Source organism: Haliotis cracherodii, unplaced genomic scaffold, assembly GCF_022045235.1.
Source record: "Haliotis cracherodii isolate W230 unplaced genomic scaffold, xgHalCrac1.p SCAF_6, whole genome shotgun sequence".
NCBI classification, from domain to species: domain Eukaryota; kingdom Metazoa; phylum Mollusca; class Gastropoda; order Lepetellida; family Haliotidae; genus Haliotis; species Haliotis cracherodii.
The window spans coordinates 62287938-62313605 of NW_027266319.1; the positions used below are offsets into that span (position 1 = coordinate 62287938).

The 25668-nt window shown below is 40.2% G+C and overlaps 1 protein-coding gene across 1 annotated transcript in view; it reads left to right on the forward strand.

Moving 5' to 3' along the window:
- The window catches only part of LOC139446718 (guanine nucleotide-binding protein G(i) subunit alpha), a 79002-nt gene that overhangs the window by 48574 nt on the left and 4760 nt on the right, over positions 1 to 25668 (forward strand). The window contains exons 3-8 of the mRNA XM_071228011.1: positions 1969 to 2110; positions 18088 to 18245; positions 20011 to 20139; positions 20822 to 20951; positions 22543 to 22696; positions 23700 to 23896. Of these exons, the coding sequence (XP_071084112.1) occupies positions 1969 to 2110; positions 18088 to 18245; positions 20011 to 20139; positions 20822 to 20951; positions 22543 to 22696; positions 23700 to 23890 (904 nt within the window). The 3' untranslated portion in view covers positions 23891 to 23896. The remainder of the gene's footprint in view (positions 1 to 1968; positions 2111 to 18087; positions 18246 to 20010; positions 20140 to 20821; positions 20952 to 22542; positions 22697 to 23699; positions 23897 to 25668) is intronic.

The window sequence follows — 25668 nt, forward strand, 5'->3', positions numbered from 1 at the left end:
ATTATTGCTTTTGTTATGGTCATCATGAGGGTGACGATGGTGATAGTGATTATTGCTTTTGTTATGGTCATCATGAGGGTGACGATGGTGATAGTGATTATTGCTTTTGTTATGGTCATCGTGAGGGTGACGATGGTGATAGTGATTATTGCTTTTGTTATGGTCATCATGAGGGTGACGATGGTGATAGTGATTATTGCTTTTGTTATGGTCATCGTGAGGGTTTTGGTGGTGATAGTGATTATTGCTTTTGTTAAGGTCATCATGAGGGTGACGATGGTGATAGTGATTATTGCTTTTGTTATGGTCATCATGAGGGTGACGATGGTGATAGTGATTATTGCTTTTGTTATGGTCATCATGAGGGTGACGATGGTGATAGTGATTATTGCTTTTGTTATGGTCATCATGAGGGTGATGATGGTGATAGTGATTATTGCTTTTGTTATGGTCATCGTGAGGGTTTTGGTGGTGATAGTGATTATTGCTTTTGTTATGGTCATCATGAGGGTGACGATGGTGATAGTGATTATTGCTTTTGTTATGGTCATCATGAGGGTGACGATGGTGATAGTGATTATTGCTTTTGTTATGGTCATCGTGAGGGTGACGATGGTGATAGTGATTATTGCTTTTGTTATGGTCATCGTGAGGGTGACGATGGTGATAGTGATTATTGCTTTTGTTATGGTCATCATGAGGGTGACGATGGTGATAGTGATTATTGCTTTTGTTATGGTCATCATGAGGGTGACGATGGTGATAGTGATTATTGCTTTTGTTATGGTCATCATGAGGGTGAAGATGGTGATAGTGATTATTGCTTTTGTTATGGTCATCATGAGGGTGACGATGGTGATAGTGATTATTGCTTTTGTTATGGTCATCATGAGGGTGACGATGGTGATAGTGATTATTGCTTTTGTTATGGTCATCGTGAGGGTTTTGGTGGTGATAGTGATTATTGCTTTTGTTAAGGTCATCATGAGGGTGACGATGGTGATAGTGATTATTGCTTTTGTTATGGTCATCATGAGGGTGACGATGGTGATAGTGATTATTGCTTTTGTTATGGTCATCATGAGGGTGACGATGGTGATAGTGATTATTGCTTTTGTTATGGTCATCATGAGGGTGATGATGGTGATAGTGATTATTGCTTTTGTTATGGTCATCGTGAGGGTTTTGGTGGTGATAGTGATTATTGCTTTTGTTATGGTCATCATGAGGGTGACGATGGTGATAGTGATTATTGCTTTTGTTATGGTCATCATGAGGGTGACGATGGTGATAGTGATTATTGCTTTTGTTATGGTCATCGTGAGGGTGACGATGGTGATAGTGATTATTGCTTTTGTTATGGTCATCGTGAGGGTGACGATGGTGATAGTGATTATTGCTTTTGTTATGGTCATCATGAGGGTGACGATGGTGATAGTGATTATTGCTTTTGTTATGGTCATCATGAGGGTGACGATGGTGATAGTGATTATTGCTTTTGTTATGGTCATCATGAGGGTGAAGATGGTGATAGTGATTATTGCTTTTGTTATGGTCATCATGAGGGTGACGATGGTGATAGTGATTATTGCTTTTGTTATGGTCATCATGAGGGTGAAGATGGTGATAGTGATTATTGCTTTTGTTATGGTCATCATGAGGGTGACGATGGTGATAGTGATTATTGCTTTTGTTATGGTCATCATGAGGGTGACGATGGTGATAGTGATTATTGCTTTTGTTATGGTCATCATGATGGTGACGATGGTGATGGTGATTGGTGCTTTTGTTATGGTGATGTTTCATATTAATATTGATGTCCTGCTACAGTTGTTGTTGATGGTGGATTGTAAAAATATCAAGAAATAGTGGTGATGGGGGTGCTTTAATAACATTATCGTAATGTACAAAAGTATAATTATAAAATAGGAGCAATGAATTCTTACCTGACTTTTCTTTACATTTCAGAATTATACATGAAAAGGGGTATTCACAAGAAGAATGTTTACAGTACAAGCCAGTAGTGTACAGCAACACAATACAGTCTATGATCGCCATCATCCGCGCGATGGGTCAGCTGAAGATAGACTTCGGACACCCAGACCGGGCGGTGAGTGTGGTGGTACTATTGATGTAACCTGTTTTGTTTGTTTGATTGTTTTGTTGTTTAACGCCGCACTCAGCAATATTCCAGCTATATGACGGTGGTCTGTAAATAATCGAGTCTTGACCAGACAATCCAGTGATCGATATCATGAGCATCGATCCACGCAATTGTGATCGATGACATGAATCAACCAAGTCAGTGAGCCTGACCACCTGATCCCGTTAGTCGCCTTTTATGACAAGCATAGTCGTCTTTTACGGCAAGCATGGGTTGCTGAAGACCTATTCTACCCCGGAATCTTCATGGGTGTCCAGCTATATGATGGCAGTCCGTAAATAATAAAGTCTGGACCAGAGAATCCAGTGATTGACGTTGTGAACATCGTTCGACGCAATTGGGGTACGATGACATGCATCAACCAGCAAGCCTGACCACCAGATCCTTTCAGTCGCCTCTTATGACAAGCATAGTCACCTTTTAGCGTGGGTTGCTGAAGACCGATTCTACCCTGATCTTCAGGTATTGTAACCAGTAAACACTTGATGTATTTATGGGACTATAAATCCTACAATGTCAGGTGTGTGGTATCCGACTGGAATGGGTCCAACTTGCTCTGCAGACTTGAAACCGTCAGTCCTGTCATGTTCTGCAGATCATGGGTTCCAGTCCAAGATTATTAAATAATTATTAAATATTGTAAACTTTGTGTGTCAAGAAGAGGTATACAAGAAAGACTCCAGGTTTCAGATCTTCAGCAGTCCATGCTTGTTGTAAACGGCAACTAACAGGATTGAATGGTCAGAGTCGACTTGGTTGATTACGCATCATCGTATACCGATAGCATGGATTGTTGCTCACAATATCAGTCACTGGATTTTCTAGTTTATAATTAATCATGGAAGTCAAAGGGTCTTTGTCATGACCCAAAAAGTGAAGCACTCTGGACTCTTTTTTTGAAAGCCTTAAAAATATTTTGTTTTAGGAAATACAAATATTCTAATGCTGAGTAATAGCAAGCACGATTGACATATCTGTATTATCTAGATAAACTAAAATACCAGTCTACTGGGGCCCTGTTCCACAAAGGCAGTACGACTGTGATATCTCCCATTGCATAACACAGTATAACAACAGTCGTAAATTGCTAAATGAAACGGGGCCCTGGACTCAATTTTGAAGACGTCCTCCATGGTCTAGTGGTGGAGTTTCCGCCCAGAGAGTAGCAGATTGGGGGTTCGATCGCCGACCACGTAATACAAAAGATGTTAAATGATGGTACTTGTTGTTACCATGCCTGGAACTTGGCATTAAGGGGCTAAAACAAGTGCTGGTCGCCTCGGAGCCAGTATACTGTGTCTGAGTGACTGTATTCATGTTAAACTGTGGCATGGTATCTCACTGGCTAGCACTATAATATTGGCTTTAGGCAGGACTAGTATGAGCAGCCATGCACTCTCCATTTCAGCTCACCTCAGCTCAATTTTAAAGACCCCTGTCTGTTTTACCTGAAATCTTGCCTATTATGTCATGTAGCCTGCATGTGTTTAGACTTTAACAATCAAGCATTGTCTGTTTGTGTACCTGTAAAAGATTATAGTAAGATGACGTCACCATTCTAATCCGAGGTTAAGGTCAGGTGTTGGGATGTTGACATTTCCATGTGTCGAAGGTTTACTCGTGGCCCGTGGCACCGATCCACAGCTGATCTGGTTTACCTTCCGCAGAGAGTGCCTGGAGAGTGCCTCGGCCCCGAGGGTTACTCCTAATCCCTCGCTAATCCAGGCTGTGCTTGTGGTGTCAAGGCAAGCGAGGGTCACGTCATGGTTTCAGCGCACTTTTCCTCAGCTCATCTGTGCACACACGCACATGTTTTCCAACTTGGCTGTCACAAATCCTAAGTCGTCGCATATGTTAAATATGCCCTTCAGTGGATTTTCCCTGTTGCAGAGTGACTACTTATTTTGTGTTTCTCTCGAATGTTTGATGATGATATTATTCACCAAAACATGTTTGGTATTCATAGACCCCTTCTTTAATCTTCAACATATTTTACAGAAAAAAACAGTTGTTAAATTATAGTGATGAAATATAATAAAAAGAAGTCCAGAGACTTTCTTCATTTTCAGATACTGATACTGCACTAATCTAGACTTGTCAGACAATATAGTCTTGCAAGGGCTGTATTTGATATATTTGTATACTGCACTAATCTAGACTTGTCAGACAATATAGCCTTGCATGGGCTGTAGTGGATATATTTGTATACTGCAGTAATCTAGACTTGTCAGACATGATAGACTTGCATGGGCTGTATTGGATATATTTGTATACTGCACTAATCTAGACTTGTCAGACATGATAGACTTGCATGGGCTGTATTGGATATATTTGTATACTGCACTAATCTAGACTTGTCAGACAATATAGACTTGCATGGGCTGTATTGGATATATTTGTATACTGCAGTAATCTACACTTGTCAGACAATATAGACTTGCATGGGCTGTATTGGATATATTTGTATACTGCACTAATCTAGACTTGTCAGACAATATAGACTTGCATGGGCTGTATTGGATATATTTGTATACTGCACTAATCTAGACTTGTCAGACAATATAGACTTGCATGGGCTGTATTGGATATATTTGTATACTGCACTAATCTAGACTTGTCAGACAATATAGACTTGCATGGGCTGTATTGGATATATTTGTATACTGCACTAATCTAGACTTGTCAGACAATTAAGACTTGCATGGGCTGTATTGGATATATTTGTATACTGCACTAATCTAGACTTGTCAGACAATATAGACTTGCATGGGCTGTATTGGATATATTTGTATACTGCACTAATCTAGACTTGTCAGACAATATAGACTTGCATGGGCTGTATTGGATATATTTGTATACTGCACTAATCTAGACTTGTCAGAACATATAGACTTGCATGGGCTGTATTGGATATGTTTGTATACTGCAGAAATCTAGACTTGTCAGACAATATAGCCTTGCATGGTCTGTATTGGATATATTTGTATTCTGCAGTAATCTAGACTTGTCAGACATAATAGACTTGCATGGGCTGTATTGGATATATTTGTTGCAGGGTCTGTATGACAGGCGAGGGGTGGGATGATGCTGTAAGATGGGCCTATGCCAGCCCATTATGGTTGTATATCTAACATAAGTTAACATAAGAATTACAAGTTGTTCTTATTTTCCGTTGCCTGGAGACTAATAGAGTCATGGCAGAGGCTGTCCCTTGATACAGAGCCACACATCACATTACTGGTGAATGCCAGGAAGTAACCACGGAAGGAAACTGTTAACTTATCGTATTACCTATTCGTATCTTATACATCAACATCATCTTCATCTTCAATTTCGACTGGTCAGCATTGTTCAGTTGCCATGCCAACAGAGACCATATAGAATTTGACATTATGACACTGGCCTCAATATGTTTGTACATCAGCACTGATGACCGTGATGTCGGCTGCAGCATGAGCAGGAGGAGGCGAGAGGCGGTGTGCTGCCATCTCGTTACTTGCTCATGGGGCGATTAAGATCCTAGTTTAGAGAGCATTATCTCATGACAGGAAATTGTACCTTGTGTAATGGGAGTATTGATCATTTTCACGATACGTACATCAGGCTGATATGGAAATCAAAAGAAGGAGATTAAGAGGGACGCAGCTTTTATGTAAATTGAGACTTGGTTGGTATTTTGGCACTGACAAATATCTTAGGAAGGAGGAGTGGTAACGAGAGGGAAATTTCAGAATGCCTTGTTAGCAATGGTTTCTTGAGCTTGAGGATGCGGAGGAGGCGATGCTGCTTGTTCCTACTAGATGTTATAATTTCCCATGATCCTGTACCCAGCTTGTCTGGACCTTAGAATCAGTTGTGACCTGTATGTTTCATCAGCATCACCTGTTTAGGTGTAAATGTGTGTGGATCGTTGCTCACAATGTAAAGAACAACAAGAAACTAATATGTAAACAACAAAGAACAACAGGAAACTAATATGTACAGGGATAACCTGTGATGAGAAATAAAGCGGAGTGACTCTTCTTGCCTGAACTAGTTTTCACCTGCCAGACACTCATGAAAATATCCATCTTATCAGATACACATGCTATTTTGCAAGAAAATACAAATATCTTTGTTGTATTGATACTTGATATCGCAATACTCACATCATTGGTGGTCTGTAAATAATCAAGTGTGGACCAGACAATCCAGTGATTGACATCATGAGCATCGCTCTACGCAATTGGGAAATGATGACATGCATCAACTAAATCAGTAAGCGTGACCACCCGATCCCGTTACTCACCTCTTACGACAAGTACAGGTATGCTGAAGACCCATTCTAAAACTTATCTTCACTTTGAAGACAGATTCCTCCAAGTAAAAGATGTGGCCAAATAAACGTTTATGGACTTTCATGCTCTATGGGATAGAAATTTAGTAACTGCAGTCAGCTATAGTCCATCTTGTCCCAGTGGCCTGTTAATAGATGTACATCTTCCCCAGTCAAGGCAGTTAACCCACTATAAAGTCCAGTTTCCACCCTTCCACCCTTCCACAAACTAAGCTGGAATTATGGAGTTACATATTGCCTGGACTATGCATACTCTAAATCAAAATCGTGCCATGAAATCGACATCTGGTTCGTAAAGTGCCGCGCACATTTTGCTGAATTGCGGGATTTGCAAAGCATGTGTACCGTCAACAGATATTTTCTAAAAAAAATTCATGTTTTTAATCAAAGTACTCACAGGATTTGATATACTTTGGGAAGTAAGGACCGTTTTATTACAATATTGATTTTGATTATCGATCAGATCTTCTTGACTGTGTGCCGCTATTTTGTTTGAAGCAAATGCAAGTGATGTGAGAGGTGGAGTCTGAATCGTCAACAGGGACATAGAAGGGAGATAACTCATAATAGCCACTGGTAGCACTACGATTGAGCACAGAAATTTCAGCGTAGTTTGGCAGGGGTGGAAACTGGACTTTTACAGTCAGTTAACTCCCTTGCCTCAGGAAGATGGATGAAGCTTTGCCTGGCAAACCAGAGGGTGATAGTATGAGTCATAATCCACAGACCCATGAAGATTCCGGGGTAGAATAGGTCTTCAGCAACCCATACTTGCCGTAAAAGGCGACTATGCTTGTCGTAAGAGGCAACTAACGGGATCGGGTGGTCAGACTCGCTGACTTGGTTGATGCATGTCATCGTATCCCAATTGCGTGGATCAATGCTCATGATCTCAATCACTGGATTGTCTGGTCCAGACTCGATTATTTACGATTTATTTATAGCTGGAATATTGCTGAGTGCGGTGTTGAACAACAAAAAAACCAAACCCTCCACACCATCAATGATTTTACTCACTTGAGGTCCTGACACAATGGGACCAATGGTGTATGTTCTGTTTATGCACAGCTATCAATATTTTCTATATATGACAGCAGCTGGTAAATAATGTAGTCAGCCAGTGGTTGACGGCATGAGCATTATCTCATGCCATTGGGGTGTGATTACACACAGTAAGCCTGGTCACACATTGTAGCCACTCAAATCCCATTTGTTGACTCTTAGTAGTAGTTGTGGTGGTGATGGTGGTGATGATGGTGACGATGATGACGATGATGATGAGAATTATTGATGCACCAGATTCCATACTCTAGGGCATGCTCAAAGCACAAAGCCATCATTTCCCTAATCAGTGGATCAGTGTTCTTGAATGTCATTCTCAGCTCCCTGGGAAGTATGCAGCAACAGGCATGGGGACTGCCTGGGGACCTTGTGTTTACTGGTATAAACATATGGGGATCCATATGAAAAGAGTCCGCCTCCGTGGTCTAGTGATAGAGCATCCGTCCGGAGAGCGGAAGGTCCGGGGTTCGATCCCTGTCTGCGTAATACCAAAAGACGTTAAAAGATGGTACTTGTTGTTACCCTGTCTGGCGCTCAGCATTAAGGGGCTAAAACAAGGACTGGTCGGCTCGGCGTCAGTACACTGTGTCTGAGTGGGGTATTCATTTTAAACTGCGGCATGGTATCTCAATGAGCTAGCACTTTAAATCAGCTTCAGTCCGGACTGGTACAAGCAGCTACACAAACACACACACGTACATGCACGTCGCTATATACGTGCAATAATCTTGGACGCAATGTTAAACCCCATTTCACCTCACCATATGAAAAGAAAAAGTCGTTCCAATTTCCGATGAGAAGACAACATCAGACTATTTTTCACCAGTAACCTCATCCCCCCAGTAACCCAGTGTCATCTCATAAACCTGAACAGGCAAGCAAACGGCAGTATGTTTCTTTTGACAAATGTGATGTTTGTCGGAGCGCAATAAAAATGTTCCTGTTGACAAACCAAACCAACATATGAGGTAACATGATAGGACATTTCATGCAACAGGAAGAAAGCCGAGCTTCAAAAACAGCAGATATTACTCGAGTCCTCCTCCAGTTGTGATGCTACACTGCTCAGCTAAATAAATCACTTTGACAACTCCGTGTTTCATAAGTTTCTGGTGTTTTCCTTCAGGGTATGTGAACGGCAACCTGCTGCTCAAGGATGGTATGCACAGGGGGCAGGGCTGTAATGACAGCAGTATGCTGATCATGTGAACTGTTGGTATGTACGGGGTCGTACACGTGAGGAAGTGGTTATATCATTGATCTAGTTTCAATGGGTCAGAAATATTTTGTAACATTGTACCATATTACTTCTCTGCTCGTGGGGACCGCCTCGGTGGTCTTGTGGTAGAGCGTCCGCCTGGAGAACGAAAGGTCCGGAGTTCGATCCCTGGCTGCATCATACCAAAAGATGTTAAAAGATGGTACTTGTTGTTACCCTGTCTGGCACTCGGCATTAAGGGGCTAAAACAAGGACTGGTCGGCTCGGAGTCAGTATACTGTCTGAGTGGGGTATTCATGTTAAACTGAGGCATGGTATCTCAGTGAGCTAGCACTATAAATCAGCATCAGTCCGGACTAGTACAAGCAGCCACACACACATGTGCATGCACATCTCTATATAAGTGCAATAATCTTGGACGCGACGTTAAACCCAATTTCACCTCACCTCACCTTCTTTGAGAGGCATTTAGAAGTTGGACGACTAAGTAAGGATAAGATGTATGGATGAACAACTTCTTTATTACATTTGGAGCTATGTTTCGGTGTAGGTTCTAACACTGTTATCAGGTAAGTGATGTACAGAGTATGGTTGATAAGTATATATACGGGTAGGAGGCAGTGTTTATACCGTTGGGTAGGTTTAAGATGCAGTAACACTGCTGGAGTGGAGAAGCCTGTTTCATGCACAGAAAGGGAAACATATTGGCCGGTGAAGCCTGTAACAAAAGGGTGAAGTCAGTAATATAAACAATAAAAGGATTAGGACTGATTGGGGTCTTTGATGCGTTGATGGTACCTGGGGGGTATGTAGTAGCCATGGTCACGGTTGGTTGATGGTTGGAGTCTTTTGATGTTGATGGCGTCTTGTAGTTTTCTGATTTTGAAGTGTTTCTGGTTGGTGGTGAGGGCTTGGACTTTGTCTTGTCCCACTGGATGCTGTGCCCAACATGTTTTACCTTCTGTGTACCTAACAGGCTTATCCATACTAATTATACCATATTATTTGTTCACTTTCATGAAAGTAGGATTGGATTTTGATATCTTGGCGTTTATGCCACCTTGCTTTTTGGTGGTTAACTGTTTCTCATTGCGGGGCCCTGTTTCCACCGAGCAATCTTAGAGCTGCGATTATTGTAAGTCAAAGTCAAAGTATGGAAGTTACAATCGTTTTATGGCTAAGATAACTTTGTAGATATATCATGGTTCATGGTCAGATCAACAGATATTTTTAGATCAAATATGCATTTTGAGGTTTAACCTTTCATCTACCCACAAGCATTGTTTGGACATATTTTTTTACCGATAGAAATTGACATATATTTCAAGGGGCAGATGATAGTTGAGTTGATGCGAATACTTGCAGTCTAAGGTACTCGTTACCAGGAATTGATGGCTAAGATTCAGAAAACAAGTTGTCAGGAGAACCGTACCGTTCAGAAGTGGAAGGTCGCTTTTCAAACTGGGCCAATGATGGGGGGCCTTGAGGCACTTCAGCTGTGGTTGGTGGTCGAGTGGGTGGGAGTTTCGATTTCATGGTCCTTGTTCATGTCCCAAATGGTCAACAACATCATTCCCGGTCTCTTGTCTCCACCATTTTACAGCACTGTTGACACTCAGCAGTATGACAAATCTGTTGTTGCAGCATGACTGCTGGAGTTTGGACCAGACCATCCAGTGATGCAACATGAGCTCAATAACTGAGTTTTATGAGTTTTATGCTAATTATGTCCGATCCATTATATGTTTAGAATTTTCTGCCAAAGAATGTACTTGTTGTTACCCTGTCTGGCGTTCGGCATTAAGGGGCTAAAACAAGGACTGGTCGGCTCGGAGTTAGTAAACTGTGTCTGAGTGGGGTATTCATGTTAAACTGTTGTATGGTGTTTCAGTGAGTGGGCATTATAAAATTGACATCAGTCTGGCCTAGTACCCCTCCCCCCCCCCCCACACACACACACCTAATTTTTGCATTGAGAAGAGATGTGTGTCTATGAACAACCAGGCATGCTGAAGACGGCCACATTGCCGATCCAGTGTCAGGTCCAGGATGTCACATGACAGAGGTCAGTGTGGTGTTGCTTCCTGTGTAACTGATCGACACCCAGTCTCGGCATGTGACTGATGACTGGCTGAATGATATATCACCAAGTACATGGACATAATCATCACCGGTTGTTGACGTGATGGGCTGTTCGTCACATCAGACTGGATATTGCTTCATATCGGGTCATGAAGTGAAGGCTGTAAATAACAATAATTAATGCCCGAAGTAACAGGTGCTTGTCGTTCAGTGTTATGCTGCGAGAGAGTGATACCAATGATGGCCATTTGTCCCTAATGAAATGATCATTGATCATGAGATGGTTTTTTGGCTTGTTTGTGTGGTTTTGATGCAAATGTATGAAAGTTATTGCATTTTAGCCTTTAAATACTCAGTTCTTCTCAAAGAAGACCACAGTACGCACGCATGCCATAGATGTAGTGATAATCCTCGCCTTTTGGGCCTTTGGGGCAATAAATGATGGGACTGAAATATTTATTAATATGTTCATCAATTTCCTGTTGTGGCCATATGTTGCACTTGACCTTTGAAGATCCGGGTTAGACTAGGTCTTCAGCAACCCATGCTTGCCGTAAAAGGTGACTTTGCTTGTTGTAAGAGGCGACTAAATGGGTCGGGTGGTCAGGCTCGCTGACTTGGTTGATGCATGTCATCGATCCTAATTGCGTGGATCGATGCTCATGATGTCAATCACTGGATTATCTGCCCAGACTTGAATATTTACAGACCGCCGTCATATATCTGGAATATTGCTGAGTGCAACATTAATCAACAAACAAACAAAATATATTGCTCCAAGGTTAGGGAGAGTTGTAGGAAACCATGTGTTATAAGTACTGTAACTGTTGCTTTATCTATTCTATCATTTTCAGGACTTTGTCTAATGTATGTATACAATTGATAAGTGCTTTTGGGCCAAACAGTATTTCTGATTACGCTCACAGAATCAAATGTATATTTGTGTGTAGAGAGTGTCAGGTAAATGTGTGTGAGCCCTGTATTTATTAAGATACATGGCTTCAAATCCAGTAGTCAGGTTTTTTTTCGTGTATGAGCCTGCTCCACTTCACCCAATCCTTCCCCTCCTGACAGTCTAATGGCTGAGAGTACTTGGACCACCATCTGGGAGGAGAAGCAATAAACCAGGGCCATTTATTACCTGACAAATGTCCTTGGGTAGTAACTGTAGTTATGGTGTTTGATTGGCACTTATGGAAGATAAGCCAAAGGATTTCACCAAGCCTATATTAGGATGTGATGGCCTGGTTGTATTGCCAAGTGTGTTGGGAGGTTGGATGTTCTTTGACGGTATTGCCCAGTGTTTGGATGTGAAATGTGGGATGTTATAAATTGTATTGTCCTGAGTGTGGTCACAAGGATGTGGGATGTTATAGTCCTGAGTATGGACACAAGGATGTGGGATGTTATAGATGGTATTGTCCTGAGTATGGACACAAGGATGTGGGATGTTATAGATGGTATTGTCCTGAGTGTGGTCACAAGGATGTGGGATGTTATAGATGCTATTGTCCTGAACATGGTGGGATGTTATGTATTGTATTGTCCTGAGCATGGTGGGATGTTATATATTGTATTGTCCTGAACATGGTGAGATGTGGAATGTTATAGATGGTATTGTCCTGAGCATGGTGGGATGTTATATATTGTATTGTCCTGAACATGGTGAGATGTGGAATGTTATAGATGGTATTGTCCTGAGCATGGTGGGATGTTATAGATGGCATTGTCCTGAGCATGATGGGATGTGAAATGTTATAAATTGTATTGCAAAGTGTTTTAATTGTGATGTTAAAAATTGTATTGCCAAGTGTGTTGGGATGTGGGATGTTATAAATTGTTCTCTCAGGCTGTTGGGATTCAGAATATGTTATAGATTTTTATATGTGATGTGCAGTGTTATAGATAGGTGCAACATGGAAACTGCTATTAACACAACAGTTTCACAATGGTGGAGCGATTGATTGAATAATCGGTCAATCGATGGACCTGGAGGGCGTCAGTGATTATCGATTGGCTCGGGAGACTAATCGATGGTAATAAAAATGACCATGCTAAACATCAAAGTAAAGTTAAAACAGTATGTTTGTTATTATGTTTTTAAAATCAAGACAAAAACAGCTGATAAAGTTTCCTGGTTTGTAAATTGCAATGTAAACAAGAGACATACTCACATGCCACAACAGGAAGTGGTACAGTGTAGAAGTGCAGTATGCACATGTCATCTCAGCTGCAGCCAGTCGCTGAATAGGTCTAAATAGAGGGGGGGTGTTTACTTTGTGTGTTTGATGGTATTGCTCATTGCTGATTGGCTACAAGCAGGGAATTCCAACGTGATGTATACTGTATATCACTGTCTATAAAACAACCCCTGCCTATACAGCAACCCCTCTGTAACAGCCTTCACAATCGATGCTAATTTATATACCCCGTCTATAAAGCAGATTGGAATGAAGCACATCACCAGTGCATACACAATCTCTACATTTGCAATAAAAACGTGTTTGTCTTCCGCAGAAAAAAATTACATTGTATCCCTTCAGCGAATTCTGGTAAACAAACAGATGATAACAATTATACTTGTCAAGACAAATTTGAAATTTGAGATAAAACATCACTGGACATGATGATTTACCAATTAAATTATATTTCGTGTTCTGATAGGCATTGTTTATTTTATGCAGAGATTAAGATTACAGTGTGTATTGTTTCGTTAACTAAGCCGGAAGTAGCAATCAGCTGTACACACGATTTCTCGGAATCTACCAGTGATTCGGATAAAAACTAACCCAATAATATAACTTTAATATACTCACTCACTTCTTCGTGTTTGATTTTGGCATAACTTGTTCTGCCCTATGCTGGCACTCTGTATTTGGATTGCACAATAAGATATTGTTGTTGAAGTGATTTAATAGGTACTTCGTGACTGCAATTGGCTGCCATGTTGATAATGTGCATGGTCTGCCTCTGGTCAAGTAACTCTTGTATGTCACACGACTGTATCATCTAAACATGATAAACAGAACCCTTGCCGAAAGTAATACGGTATATAAATATGGATATATGTATATATTCACTTACCAGATGTAATTCTGTCAAATGTGCCCCAAGGATCGATGCTTATGATATTAATCACTGGATTGTCTGGTCCAGACTCGATTTTTTACAGACCGCCGTCATATACCTGGAATATTGCTGAGTGCGGCGTTAAACAACAAACCAACCAACCAACCGTGTACAAAACCCTGTCCATTCATCTTGGGTGAACTGGGGTCTTGGAAAAAGCAGTGTGCCAAATAACCATATTCTCTGTAATAAGAACCGGGGGCTTAAGAAAATTTACAAAGGGGGTTGTTTTTCGAAACCATACACAAGTTAAATTTGATTTCACAGATCAAGTGGGAGTGAACAGTCTTAGTTGAAACATCAATGAAACCGAGACATTTTCATTAATAGTTACCAGGCAAATAAATATACTCCTCCTATGTTGCGACCCGTGAAGATCCGGGGTAGAACTGGTCTTCAGCAACCCATGCTTGCCGTAAAAGGCGACTATGCTTGTCGTAAGAGGCGACTAATGGGATCGGTTGGTCAGGCTCGCTGACTTGGTTGATGCATGTCATCGTATCCCAATTGCGTGGATCGATGCTCATGATGTCAATCACTATATTGTCTGGTCCAGATTCGATTATTTACAGAACGCCGTCATAGGGCTGGAATATTGCTGAGTGTGGTGTAAAACAACAAACAAACAAACGAACCTCCTATGTTGCTGCCTGGTTTCTGTAAACATTTGTAAAATCACGGACTGTGATGTAGTTTCGGTCTTAGTACCGGGTGCTTATAAAGAGTGCTTACACCTTGGTCTAGAAGTCAATCGGACATTAGAGCAGGTGCTATATATGGCGAATACGGTACATCAAGCTTTGACATCAAATAATACAGGGTATGTTTCCTATAAGCTGTCCCATGCTTGAATGGCCATGGTATGACAATATGTATACTCGCTGGGTGATTCGTACAGAGGTGACAGAGAAATATTCTGTGTTATAAATATGTTAATTATATGTCATATCCAGATAATTATAGTGGCAATCCTGTTGATCTGAGTGTCAACAACTATTGGTGTAGAATTCACTTTCCCATGACAGTATTACACTGAATGCACTCGTCTTACTATTAATATTTGAAAATATATAATCAATATGATATCTGTTTCGGAGGAGGTATTAAGGAGGCCCTGGGGTTATTGAGGTCTTTTGCAAATTTTGAATTTAGGGACCCCTAAATCTTAACTTTTGATATTTGGTTTCATGATTAATTTGGAACACTAGATAATTAATGAACTATCCATTGGTAGACACCAATGGTCTTATCTAACTAGTCAGCAGCTCATGTTGGACTTGTGGCTGATATAGAATAACTAGATTTGGGGAGAAAACAACTAAAGACTCAAAATGTTCTTGAGTCTTGGACTAACAGACTTGTGGCCATTTGAGACATTTTAGTTGGCAAGATAGGTGCATAAAGTAACAAAGAAATACCCTAAAATTGAATAACAAAATCTGGTAATTGACCAACTGGTATTCGTTTGAGTTTTTTCACATCTGTTACTAGAAATGTACCTAAAAAAATTGAAAATTGAAGCACAAGTATGATTTTGTTTGCTAAAGCCAAGACAATTTGTTTCTTTGTTGTTGTTTTTATTTAGTTTTGTCTGTATGCTCAGGTGCAGGGGGTAATGTGTATGTCAGCCAGACAAATAACAGTCCATCGATGGATCACCGTAATACCACCTTAGGGATATTCCAGCAATATCACAGCGGGGGACACCAGAAATGGCTTCACACGTTGTACCCATATGGGGAATTGAACCCAGGTCTTCGGCGTGACGAGCAAGCGCTTTAACCACAAGGCTCCCCGACCACCACGGCTTAACGTGACACTGACTATCCCTTGAAATAATCTTAATGCAAAGTTTGTTTAGGATACCTTCATTTAATCTGATCAAAACAGGCGAGTCTAGACGAGATGTAATTACAGATTACAGTCTATATAGTGGGTAGAGGTGTAACTATTTGGCAATACTGTATTGTATTTCGATATGATCCTCACGATACAAGGGGCGGTCAGGTAGCCTAGTGGTTAAAGTGTTCACTCGTCACGCCGAAGACCCAGGTTCGATTCCCAACATGGGTACAATGTGTGAAGCCTATTTCTTGTGTCCCCCACCATAATATTGCTGGAATAATGCTAAAAGTTGTGTTAAACAATACTCACTCACTCACTCACTCACTCACTCACTCACTCACTCACTCACTCACTATACAATACAATACATCGATTTACAACTCCTGTGTGGTAATACATACAATAAATTATATTTCAAGTTATATTTTTGTAAAAAAACATTTGAATTCTAACAAACTGTTCAAGAACCAGCAAATACCGTTTCTCTAGTATGTTCTGGTTGGCTACAAATAGCATAATATTCACAGTGCCCTCTAGCCTATATCGTTCTGCCCTTCAATATCCCGCCCTCGCTCTCTGAAATTTAAAAACAAATGATTCAGGGTTGTGTTTCACCTGCTAAAAGAAGGAATGTCACCTATGTTATAAATGTACTGCATTGGGATACGTGTCGTATCATGGCCCACCGTATCTGTACACCTCTAGTAGGGGGATGAGATCCTCAGTCACCATTACATTTTGCAAATGGGTTGTGGCAAAATCCTTAAGCAGGTTCCTCATGAACAAGGACATGAATTGCCTGACCCTGAGGCATAAATAAGTAAACAAATAAGTAAATGAATGATTAAACGTGTTATTACTTCCTTTTGAGAAAATGAATGCAATGATTCATCTTGCACAATAATTAAAAATTCATTGGCTCGATCCTCTATTTTTATCCTGTTATTTGTGAAATACAACACACCTCTATATTAAGCCATGACACTGATGTTATTGGTCATAACTATGACTACAGGCATTGGGAAATGTGTAATTCCGTTTTGGGGATTTGTACTGACGTTGGCTGCAGACTTAGGGCCAAGTATCAGAGCAGGTGTAGATAAATCCTCCACGTGTGAATAGATTTTTGTAAATATCCAAACTCATCCTCTGAAAATGCTACAAAAGATTGAACTGAGCTGCAGAGGTGTATGTTGTACAAGCCTGGAATCTTGTCGTGAGATGCAACTAATGGGATCAGGTGGTCTGGATTGCTGACTTGGTTAATGCATGTCATTGTATCCCAATTGCGTAGAGCAATGGTCATGATGTCAGTCACTGGATTGTTTGGTCCATACTCAATTATTTACAGACCGCCCTCATATAGCTGGAATATTGCTGAGTGCGGCGTTAAACAACACACAAACAAACAAACTTCACAAGCCTGAAATTGTCTCCCCATTTGCAGGGCTGAAGCAAACTAATTTCGGGGGGTGGTCAGGTAGCCTAGTGGTTAAAGCGTTCGCTCGTCACGCCGAAGACCCGGGTTCGATTCCCGACATGGGTACAATGTTTGAAGCCAATTTCTGGTGTCCCCTGCCGTGATATTGCTGGAATATTGCTAAAAGCGGCGTATCATCACTCACTCACTCACTCACTCACTCACTCACTCCTACTTTCTGATTACTTACAGACCGTCATAATATTTCTGATGGAAGCATTAACATTACGTTTGGGCAGAATGGTTCCCTTGTGTTGCATACCTTTACTCCCTCCTCGATCCTTCTGTCAGTGACCGGTCTGTCTTACCCGACTCAATCACAGCTTGATGGACTGGAGCTGGGATAATGATCCATGGGGACAAGTAAAAAATGTAGAGTTTTTTGTGCAACTATGCAAACCTTTTCCCAACTGGCGTTTATCCCAAAATGTATGTGTGGGCAAATTGAAAATGCACACTTCAGATTACCAAGTTTGGCCTTTTGGGGACTCGGCGTTATGATTGCTCCCCAGGAACTTAATTATGCTGGTGGTCAGAGGTGACTGGAACGGGTTGTCAGGCTCGGTGACTTGGTTGATTGCGTGTCATCATTCCCTGACTGTGTGATCATTGCTTCTAATATCAATCACTGGATTTTCTGGCCCGGACTTGATGATTTAGATATATGGCTGGAATACTACTGAGTAGGGCGTTGAAGAACAAAAAACATCAACACGTATATTTGTGCAACTATTGAAATTGTTTGATAAGTGCCATTTTGTACATTTCAGGAAGATGCACGCCAGTTTTTCTCGCTGTCTGGTAACGCTGATGAAGGGGAACTGTCAGCGGAGGTGGCCACGCTGATGAAGCGACTCTGGAAGGACCTCGGCGTACAAGAGTGTTTCAGTCGGTCGCGCGAGTACCAGCTCAATGACTCGGCCGAATAGTGAGTAATAATTGATATTCACATCGAAGCTTTTGACACTAATCTGATTAAAACATGATGTACTGAGTGGGGAAGACATGAGAATGTTTAGAGAAGTGTAGACTTAGTAAAGTTTGAATGTACAGTAAATGATATCAGAACAAACTGTTTAGACTGTTTTGAAATTTATGTAAAATTTGCTGGACTTGTATTTTTTGTTTACCGTAGCTATGCTAATAATTCAAAATACTAAGAATATGTTATTGAATATTTTCAAAAATAATATTGAAAAATATATTTCTACAATGAAAATTATATCTCATCATTAAACATATATTAATGGTATTGTTATATTTTGTTTTGATATGAAATTTCAATAGTTTTAGTGGTATAAGGGAAAGTCTTTGCTGTGATGACTGAAGGGAGATAACTCTTTAAAAATATAAATGGCTGTGATCAAGGATGTGTGGATCCAGTTGTGGAACTTTTACCTTTTCTCTTTGACGTGTACTAATAATGTTATTGTATTAAGAACATAACTGAATCATTTGGTGACATGTTTTCAACAAATATAACAAATATTTGGCTCACAAATTGTTTCTCAAATTAATTATTTTTTACTTATTCTGCATTACTCCTTTATGCATCCTTAAAAAATATTAACATTTGAATAAATTTGCAAAAATGTATTCATCCGTTCATGCTGTGTTAAAACCAAGCAATGTTCACGTTCGTATGAATGCGTTGATGTTGTTTGTTTTACCTAACTTGTGTGCACACTTTACGTCACAGGGGTTATACATTTTAGGCACAGTTAATTCCTTGTTCACATATATAGAGGATATTATATGAGTTCTCATGTCATACTGTGTTTACGACACGAGTGTCTAAATTCTGGTATTTGCTGAGTGATCGCATGAGAAATACCGGAATGTAGGCACGAGTGTCGTAGACATATTATAACATGAACACGAATATAATGTTCTATTTTTTACCAAAGAAGATGTCTGCATACAGAGATGTGTTTAGTGTTTGCCTACAGCAAGTCGCAACTGCAGCTGAACCACAATTTGTCAAATGACGTCAACTATCTTCAGCTATGACATTGTTTCTAGTGTGACGTCATTCCAACCTCATGTCACAATAAGATTCGGATGAAGTCAACAATGCCATCCGGAAGATGGAAACAATACATAGAGGATATTTAATGTGTTTTCTCATCTTGTGAACTGGGGAGAGTTCAATATTTTCTCGTGAAAAATATTAGACTCTCCCAAATTCACGAGATGAGATAAAAGTGGTATTTGAGAAAACACATTGAATATTCTATTTATTATATACATGTTATATTTTTATTACTTGCAATTTATATATTTTTGAAAACAGTGTCTGATAAATTACTAAGTTTTCTCTGTCGCCCCTTTACCACCTCCGTATCAAGGGGGTTTGCGAAAAGAATATAGTTCGTGTATAAAACTAGCCCTGTTAATATATGTTATGCGAAATATATTTTTTCATATCGAGTATTAAGTTCCGTGGACAATTTTGTTTGTCATAATTAAACATTCCTATTAAAAAATGGATAACTCTTTAATGTTTTGATTCAGGAGAAAGTAGTTCCGGCACCTTGTTTATATCTAGTGACTGATATAACATTTTTATATCAGTCACTAGTGACTGATAACTTGATCTATCGTCACTGATAAATTCCAGTATTTCATTCATATGCATATAATAAAGTGTTGTCTCGTGACGTGATATGACCATAGGGCACATTGTACTTCAGCTACTTGAATGCCCTGGACCGCATCTCCAACCCCGGCTACATCCCCACAGAGCAGGATGTGCTGAGAACAAGGGTCAAGACAACTGGCATCGTAGAGACACACTTCACATTTAAAGATTTACATTTCAAGTGAGTGAAGATGACAAAAATCAAAGAATAACATAAAAAATAAGAAAATCTGTAATTGTGTAAAATGTTTTTGCTTCTTTTTAACTAATGCAGATAATATTGGTTTGTCATTTTATACTATGGCTGTTTTTTTCAAAATTCAAAACAAATTGTTGTTTTTCTAATTTGTACATGGTCAAAGGGAGATAATTCAGCAGTGATGTTTTCCAAGTTCTATGTCAGCTTACATAATGCAAGACATTCTGATATTTCAGGCAGTTTTCCATTAAGAATATTCTGTATTTTGGGAAAATCAAAGTCAAATTATTTGATATCCTCCCTTAGATAGAAGTTTGATATGGGTCAGACCCTTGAAGATCTGTGGTACAGTCAGCCACGTATAGCTGGAATACTGTTGAGGGCAGAGTTACACAATAAACACACAAACACGCACAAAATGCTGCCATTTTGCTAAGTGTGGCATTGGACAACAAACTAAACAACAAACAAACAAAGGTGGTCTTGAGTATGAAAGTATTGTCCAAACTTGTGTATGTGTATTATTGAGGTTTTGCGCGTATATTTATCTCGTGTTGTCTTCCGCATCTGCGGAGGAATTTCAACTCGCGGACTCCAGTATTCAGGGTGGATGGGTTGTTTTTTGTTGATCTCTTTGCTGAAGTGTTTCCGTGTGTTGGTACAGAATGTTTGACGTTGGTGGCCAGCGGTCTGAGAGGAAAAAGTGGATCCACTGTTTTGAAGGCGTGACGGCCATCATCTTCATTGTAGCCATGAGTGAATATGACCTCACTCTCGCCGAGGATCAAGAGATGGTGCGTATGATAAAATAGACAGACACAGGTTCTTCAGATACACAATGGGGGGCACGGGTGGCCCAGTCGTCTAAGGCGCCACGATTCGCTGTGCAGAGTTGCGTCCCTTGGGCATGCCAGAAACCTATGATTATGGGTTAGAATCCCAGTTCGCCCCGATTATGTTTCTAGGTTTGTCAGCACCATATCCATGCTCGTGGGTTTCACCGAAGTGGTAACGTCTGAGACCTTCATCACTTCAGGCTTTCCACCCACATTAAGCTGACACGCCGTGATATAACAGGAATAATGTTAAAACCGGCGTTAAACCCAACTCACTCAGATACACTTGTATTCAAAGTCCATCTGCCAACACAAAACACCTCCTGCACAAAACATGTTGTTACTCAACTACCTGCCTAGAGAAAACCAAGATGGCTGCCATAATGTCATTCTCAAATCATAGAGGGCAGTTTCGTATTCGAGGGGAAGTTTCGTATCCACACATTAACATAGTGGCCATGACAGACAGTATCAACAGCAGTAGGGCTGGCTATCCATACATATCATAGAGATCGATAATCGCAAACTAAATATCGATCAATTATCAATAAATACTGGAGAAGTAACTTTGAGCAAATGTGCAGAAAAGTCAAAAAGAAATCAACACACTTCATGCCGCTGGTGAGGGGTGACACATTACTTTGTGGACATTAAAGTCATAACAAAAACAGTTCTTTTCCGTGTTTGGCAAATGACATGATTGATAATAGCAAGTCTGTTTTGGGAAATTTAAACTACAATGGTATATGTGGGATATTGTCGATGACATAATTTTCATATCGATAATCGTTAATATTTCTTCCCATCGATGATAATTCCGATTATCAATCTTTTTGGCCAGCCCTACAGGGCCAGATGGAATCCAGTCACCAAGTGTTCCACGTGCAGTCTTTGATGTGACCCTAACTGTACTTCACTTTAAAATTCTTAAAGTTCTGTTAAAAGATAATGCCTCACATTTTGCTTCATCTCAAGGAAACAATTCTGATTTTCCAAGATTTATCCCATCCCCAGAATCCAAGAAGCATCTCTAAAGCTCCTTGAGGCAGAAAGATGAACATGTGTTGTGTTTCTGTGTACAAGAATTTTACACAAGTAATTATAGGTGGTTACATGAGATTAGTATCTGAATCAAACAGATGTATTACAAAAACGTCCAGAACAGTATTGATCTTGTTAGCACCCCTTCCGAGTGATCAATGTACACAAGACTAATTTATCCGTGTAAAATACGAACTTGTGTTATATGCACCCTTAATTATGGGCAATTAAACTCTGGAAAAATATATATGTCGTGTATTATACGCTCAGACTTTTCTTTAGTATCATTTCAGGCTGTCAGCATAAATCATGAAATGTACGATTTTTCAACTTTTTTTTTTTTTTTTTTATTTCAGCAAAATTTTATTCTAATAAGAGCCCCCTATTTCTAATTTTGAGTGCACCCTGGGTGCTTATTACATCGAATACGGTAATTATAAATGTCCTGAAGGCTCAGTATGGAAATAAAGAAATGAGATTAATGTGTGAACCATGTGTTTGTCCCCAGAACCGTATGATGGAGAGTATGAAGCTGTTCGACTCCATCTGCAACAACAAGTGGTTCACAGACACCTCAATCATCCTCTTCCTCAACAAGAAGGATCTGTTTGAGGAGAAGATCAAGAAGTCGGCACTCACAATCTGCTTCCCCGAGTTTACAGGTAACAGCTCCTCCATAGTATCTCAGTAGGCTTAGCACTATAAACCAGCATTAGTCTGGACTAGTACAAGCAGCCTCACACATACATAATCTTAACTCCCACATCATACCTCATTTCACTTCACCTTTAAGAGGACAGCCTCCGTGGTCTAGTGGTAGAGCTTTCGCCTGCGGAAGGTCCGGGGTTCGATCCCCGGCCGCGTTGTACCAAAAGACGTTCAAAGATGGTACTTGTTGTTACCCTGTCTGGCACTCGGCATTAAGGGGCTAAAATATGGACTGGTCGGCTCGGAGTCAGTATACTGTGTCTGAGTAGGGTATTCATGTTAAACTGAGGCATGGTTTCTCAGTGAGGAAGCACTATAAATCGGCATCAGTCCAGACTAGTACAAGCAGCCACACACACACACACGTGCATGCACGTCGCTATATAAGTGCAATAACCCCATTTCAGCTCACCTCACCTCAAGGCACCGCAATTTGCTGTGCACAGTTGCGTCCTTTGGGTACGCCAGAAACCTATGATTGTGGGTTGGAATCCCGGTTCGCCCGATTATGTTTCTAGGTTTGTCAGCACCATACCCGTGCTCCTGGGTTTCACCAATGTTGTAAATGTCTGAGACCTGCATCACTTCGGGCTTTCCTCCCAAATCAAGCTGACATGCCGTGATATAACTGGAATACTGTTAAAAGCAGCGTTAAACCCAACTCACTCACTCACCTTTAAGAAAAAGGGGTTTTTTTTGTCTTGAAAGAGTGACTTACAGCAAGCCAAGACTGCCACCAGAATCGTTGTTCCTGAATCACGGGGACAATGAAGTACATTAATAATGCTCATGGGATTGGGCATTAGACTGAATGAAATTTCTGTTGTTTTTTGTTTCCCAAAATGGTAGCCAATTCCCCCTGCAAGGCCTTATTGGGTTTCCGGAGACTGGTGTAACCTTGACCTTGATTGGTCTGACCTTAACCTTGACTGGTCTGACCTTGACCTTGTGTTGCAGGCTCCAACACCTACGAGGAAGCAGCAGCCTACATCCAGCTCCAGTTTGAGAACCTCAACAAGCGCAAGGACACGAAGGAGATCTACACTCACTTCACCTGTGCCACAGACACGAACAATGTACAGTTTGTCTTTGACGCCGTCACGGACGTCATCATCAAGAACAACCTCAAAGATTGTGGTCTCTTCTAAGCTAAAGTGAGTTTCAGTATTTCGTGATTCTGCTGCACATGCAGGTTGTAATTTTTACATTTCACTAGATTTGTGTGACGTAAGTCATCCAGAGGCAAGGGAGTTAACTGACTATAAAAGTCCTTTTGCCACCCTTACCGAACTTTAGTTGACTGGAATTCTGGAGTTACATTTTGGCTGCATGAACGAGCCTATGCAAAGTCAATTAAAATTGGTGTCAACAGATATTTTGCAAATTGTTTCCTCTTTTTAATCAAGGTGTTCAAGTGATTTGATGCACTTGGATGCACTTTTATTTCAATATGGATCTTATATTAATTATCAGATGGTCTTGACTGGGCGCTGCCATTTTGTTTGGAGCAGACGCAAGTGATATAAGAGATGGAATCTGATTGATCAATAGGAGGGACATAGCTCGTAATAGCCACTCGTGGCACTATGATCAACACTGGAAATTCCAACCTAGTTCCAAAAGGATGGAAAGTGGACTTTTATAGTCACTAATGCCCTTGCCTCGGGAAGATGTGTGTCACGGAAAGGGGGGACTCTGACTTGAGTCAAACACAACATTCACTCATCCTGTTTTATCTCATTTTATGTTCTTTATCTTTCACTTCCAACTTATGTAAGTCTGAAATCTTTGTTATTGGTGCCCGCTACTTAAAACAACATTTATGCATTCACCACAGAGCTCGAGATATGATGCGTATTTGCGTAAAATACGCATTAAATATATTGAAATACACTGACAAATCAAAACCTAGCACATCAAATATGCAACAGAAACAATAAATACGCTATTAATATATAATTTATGTGTATATTACAGCTATTAGATAAGAGATTGCGTATATTACAACTGCTAGATAAAATGATTGTGTATTAGCCGATCGCCAAATTGACTTTCTGTTAGTTACATTGGGAAAAGCCTCTGTGACAAACATACAGATAGATGCCAATTGAAAAGCACTTCATGCTGAGTCAATATACATGTTGTATTTTAATTAGTCGTTGATTGGTGATTAAAAATGCTCGGTTTGGTAAACCAAAAATGGCTTCCTAGGGCATAGCCGGACGCAGACGCAGACGTTTTTTTGTTGTCCATGCTTCGTGACCCCAACAATGTTACTTTAACTTGGTACCGAATAAAATCGCATTCCTACTTCACATATCGTTTATGTGCCAATGTCTTTACTATATGTATACATTACTATTCAAAAGACGTAAGAGAACACAAAATTTGTTTGTATTACAATAGTTAATCTGTTACAATAGCGATCTTGAGCGTCGTGTCATTCGAATCGGACTCGAGATAAGCTGCATATTTGTGTAAAATACGCATAAATTAAACTGAAATACACAGTCAAATCAAATACGCAACAAAAACTATAAATACGCTATTGAAATATGATAACAACCATATAACAACTATTAGATAAAACAAGTGCGCATATTACAACTGTTAGATGACATGATTGTGTATCAGCCGATCACGAAATTCACACATCGACATTTACATTGAGAAAAGCTTCTGTGACAAACATACTGATAGATGCCAATTGAAAAGCAGATCGTGCCTAGTCAATGTACACGTTGTGTCTTAATTAGTCGCTGATTGGTGATTAAATAAAAAAAGAAATTAACGAAAAATGCCTTCCCGGAGAGGGAGCCGCAAGCAGACACAGACGGGTATACTTCTATTCACATAGTTTTAAATGATTTACAGGGATTGTTAGGAAACAGGTTTTTAGTTAAATACCCAAATGTCAAGAAAAAGG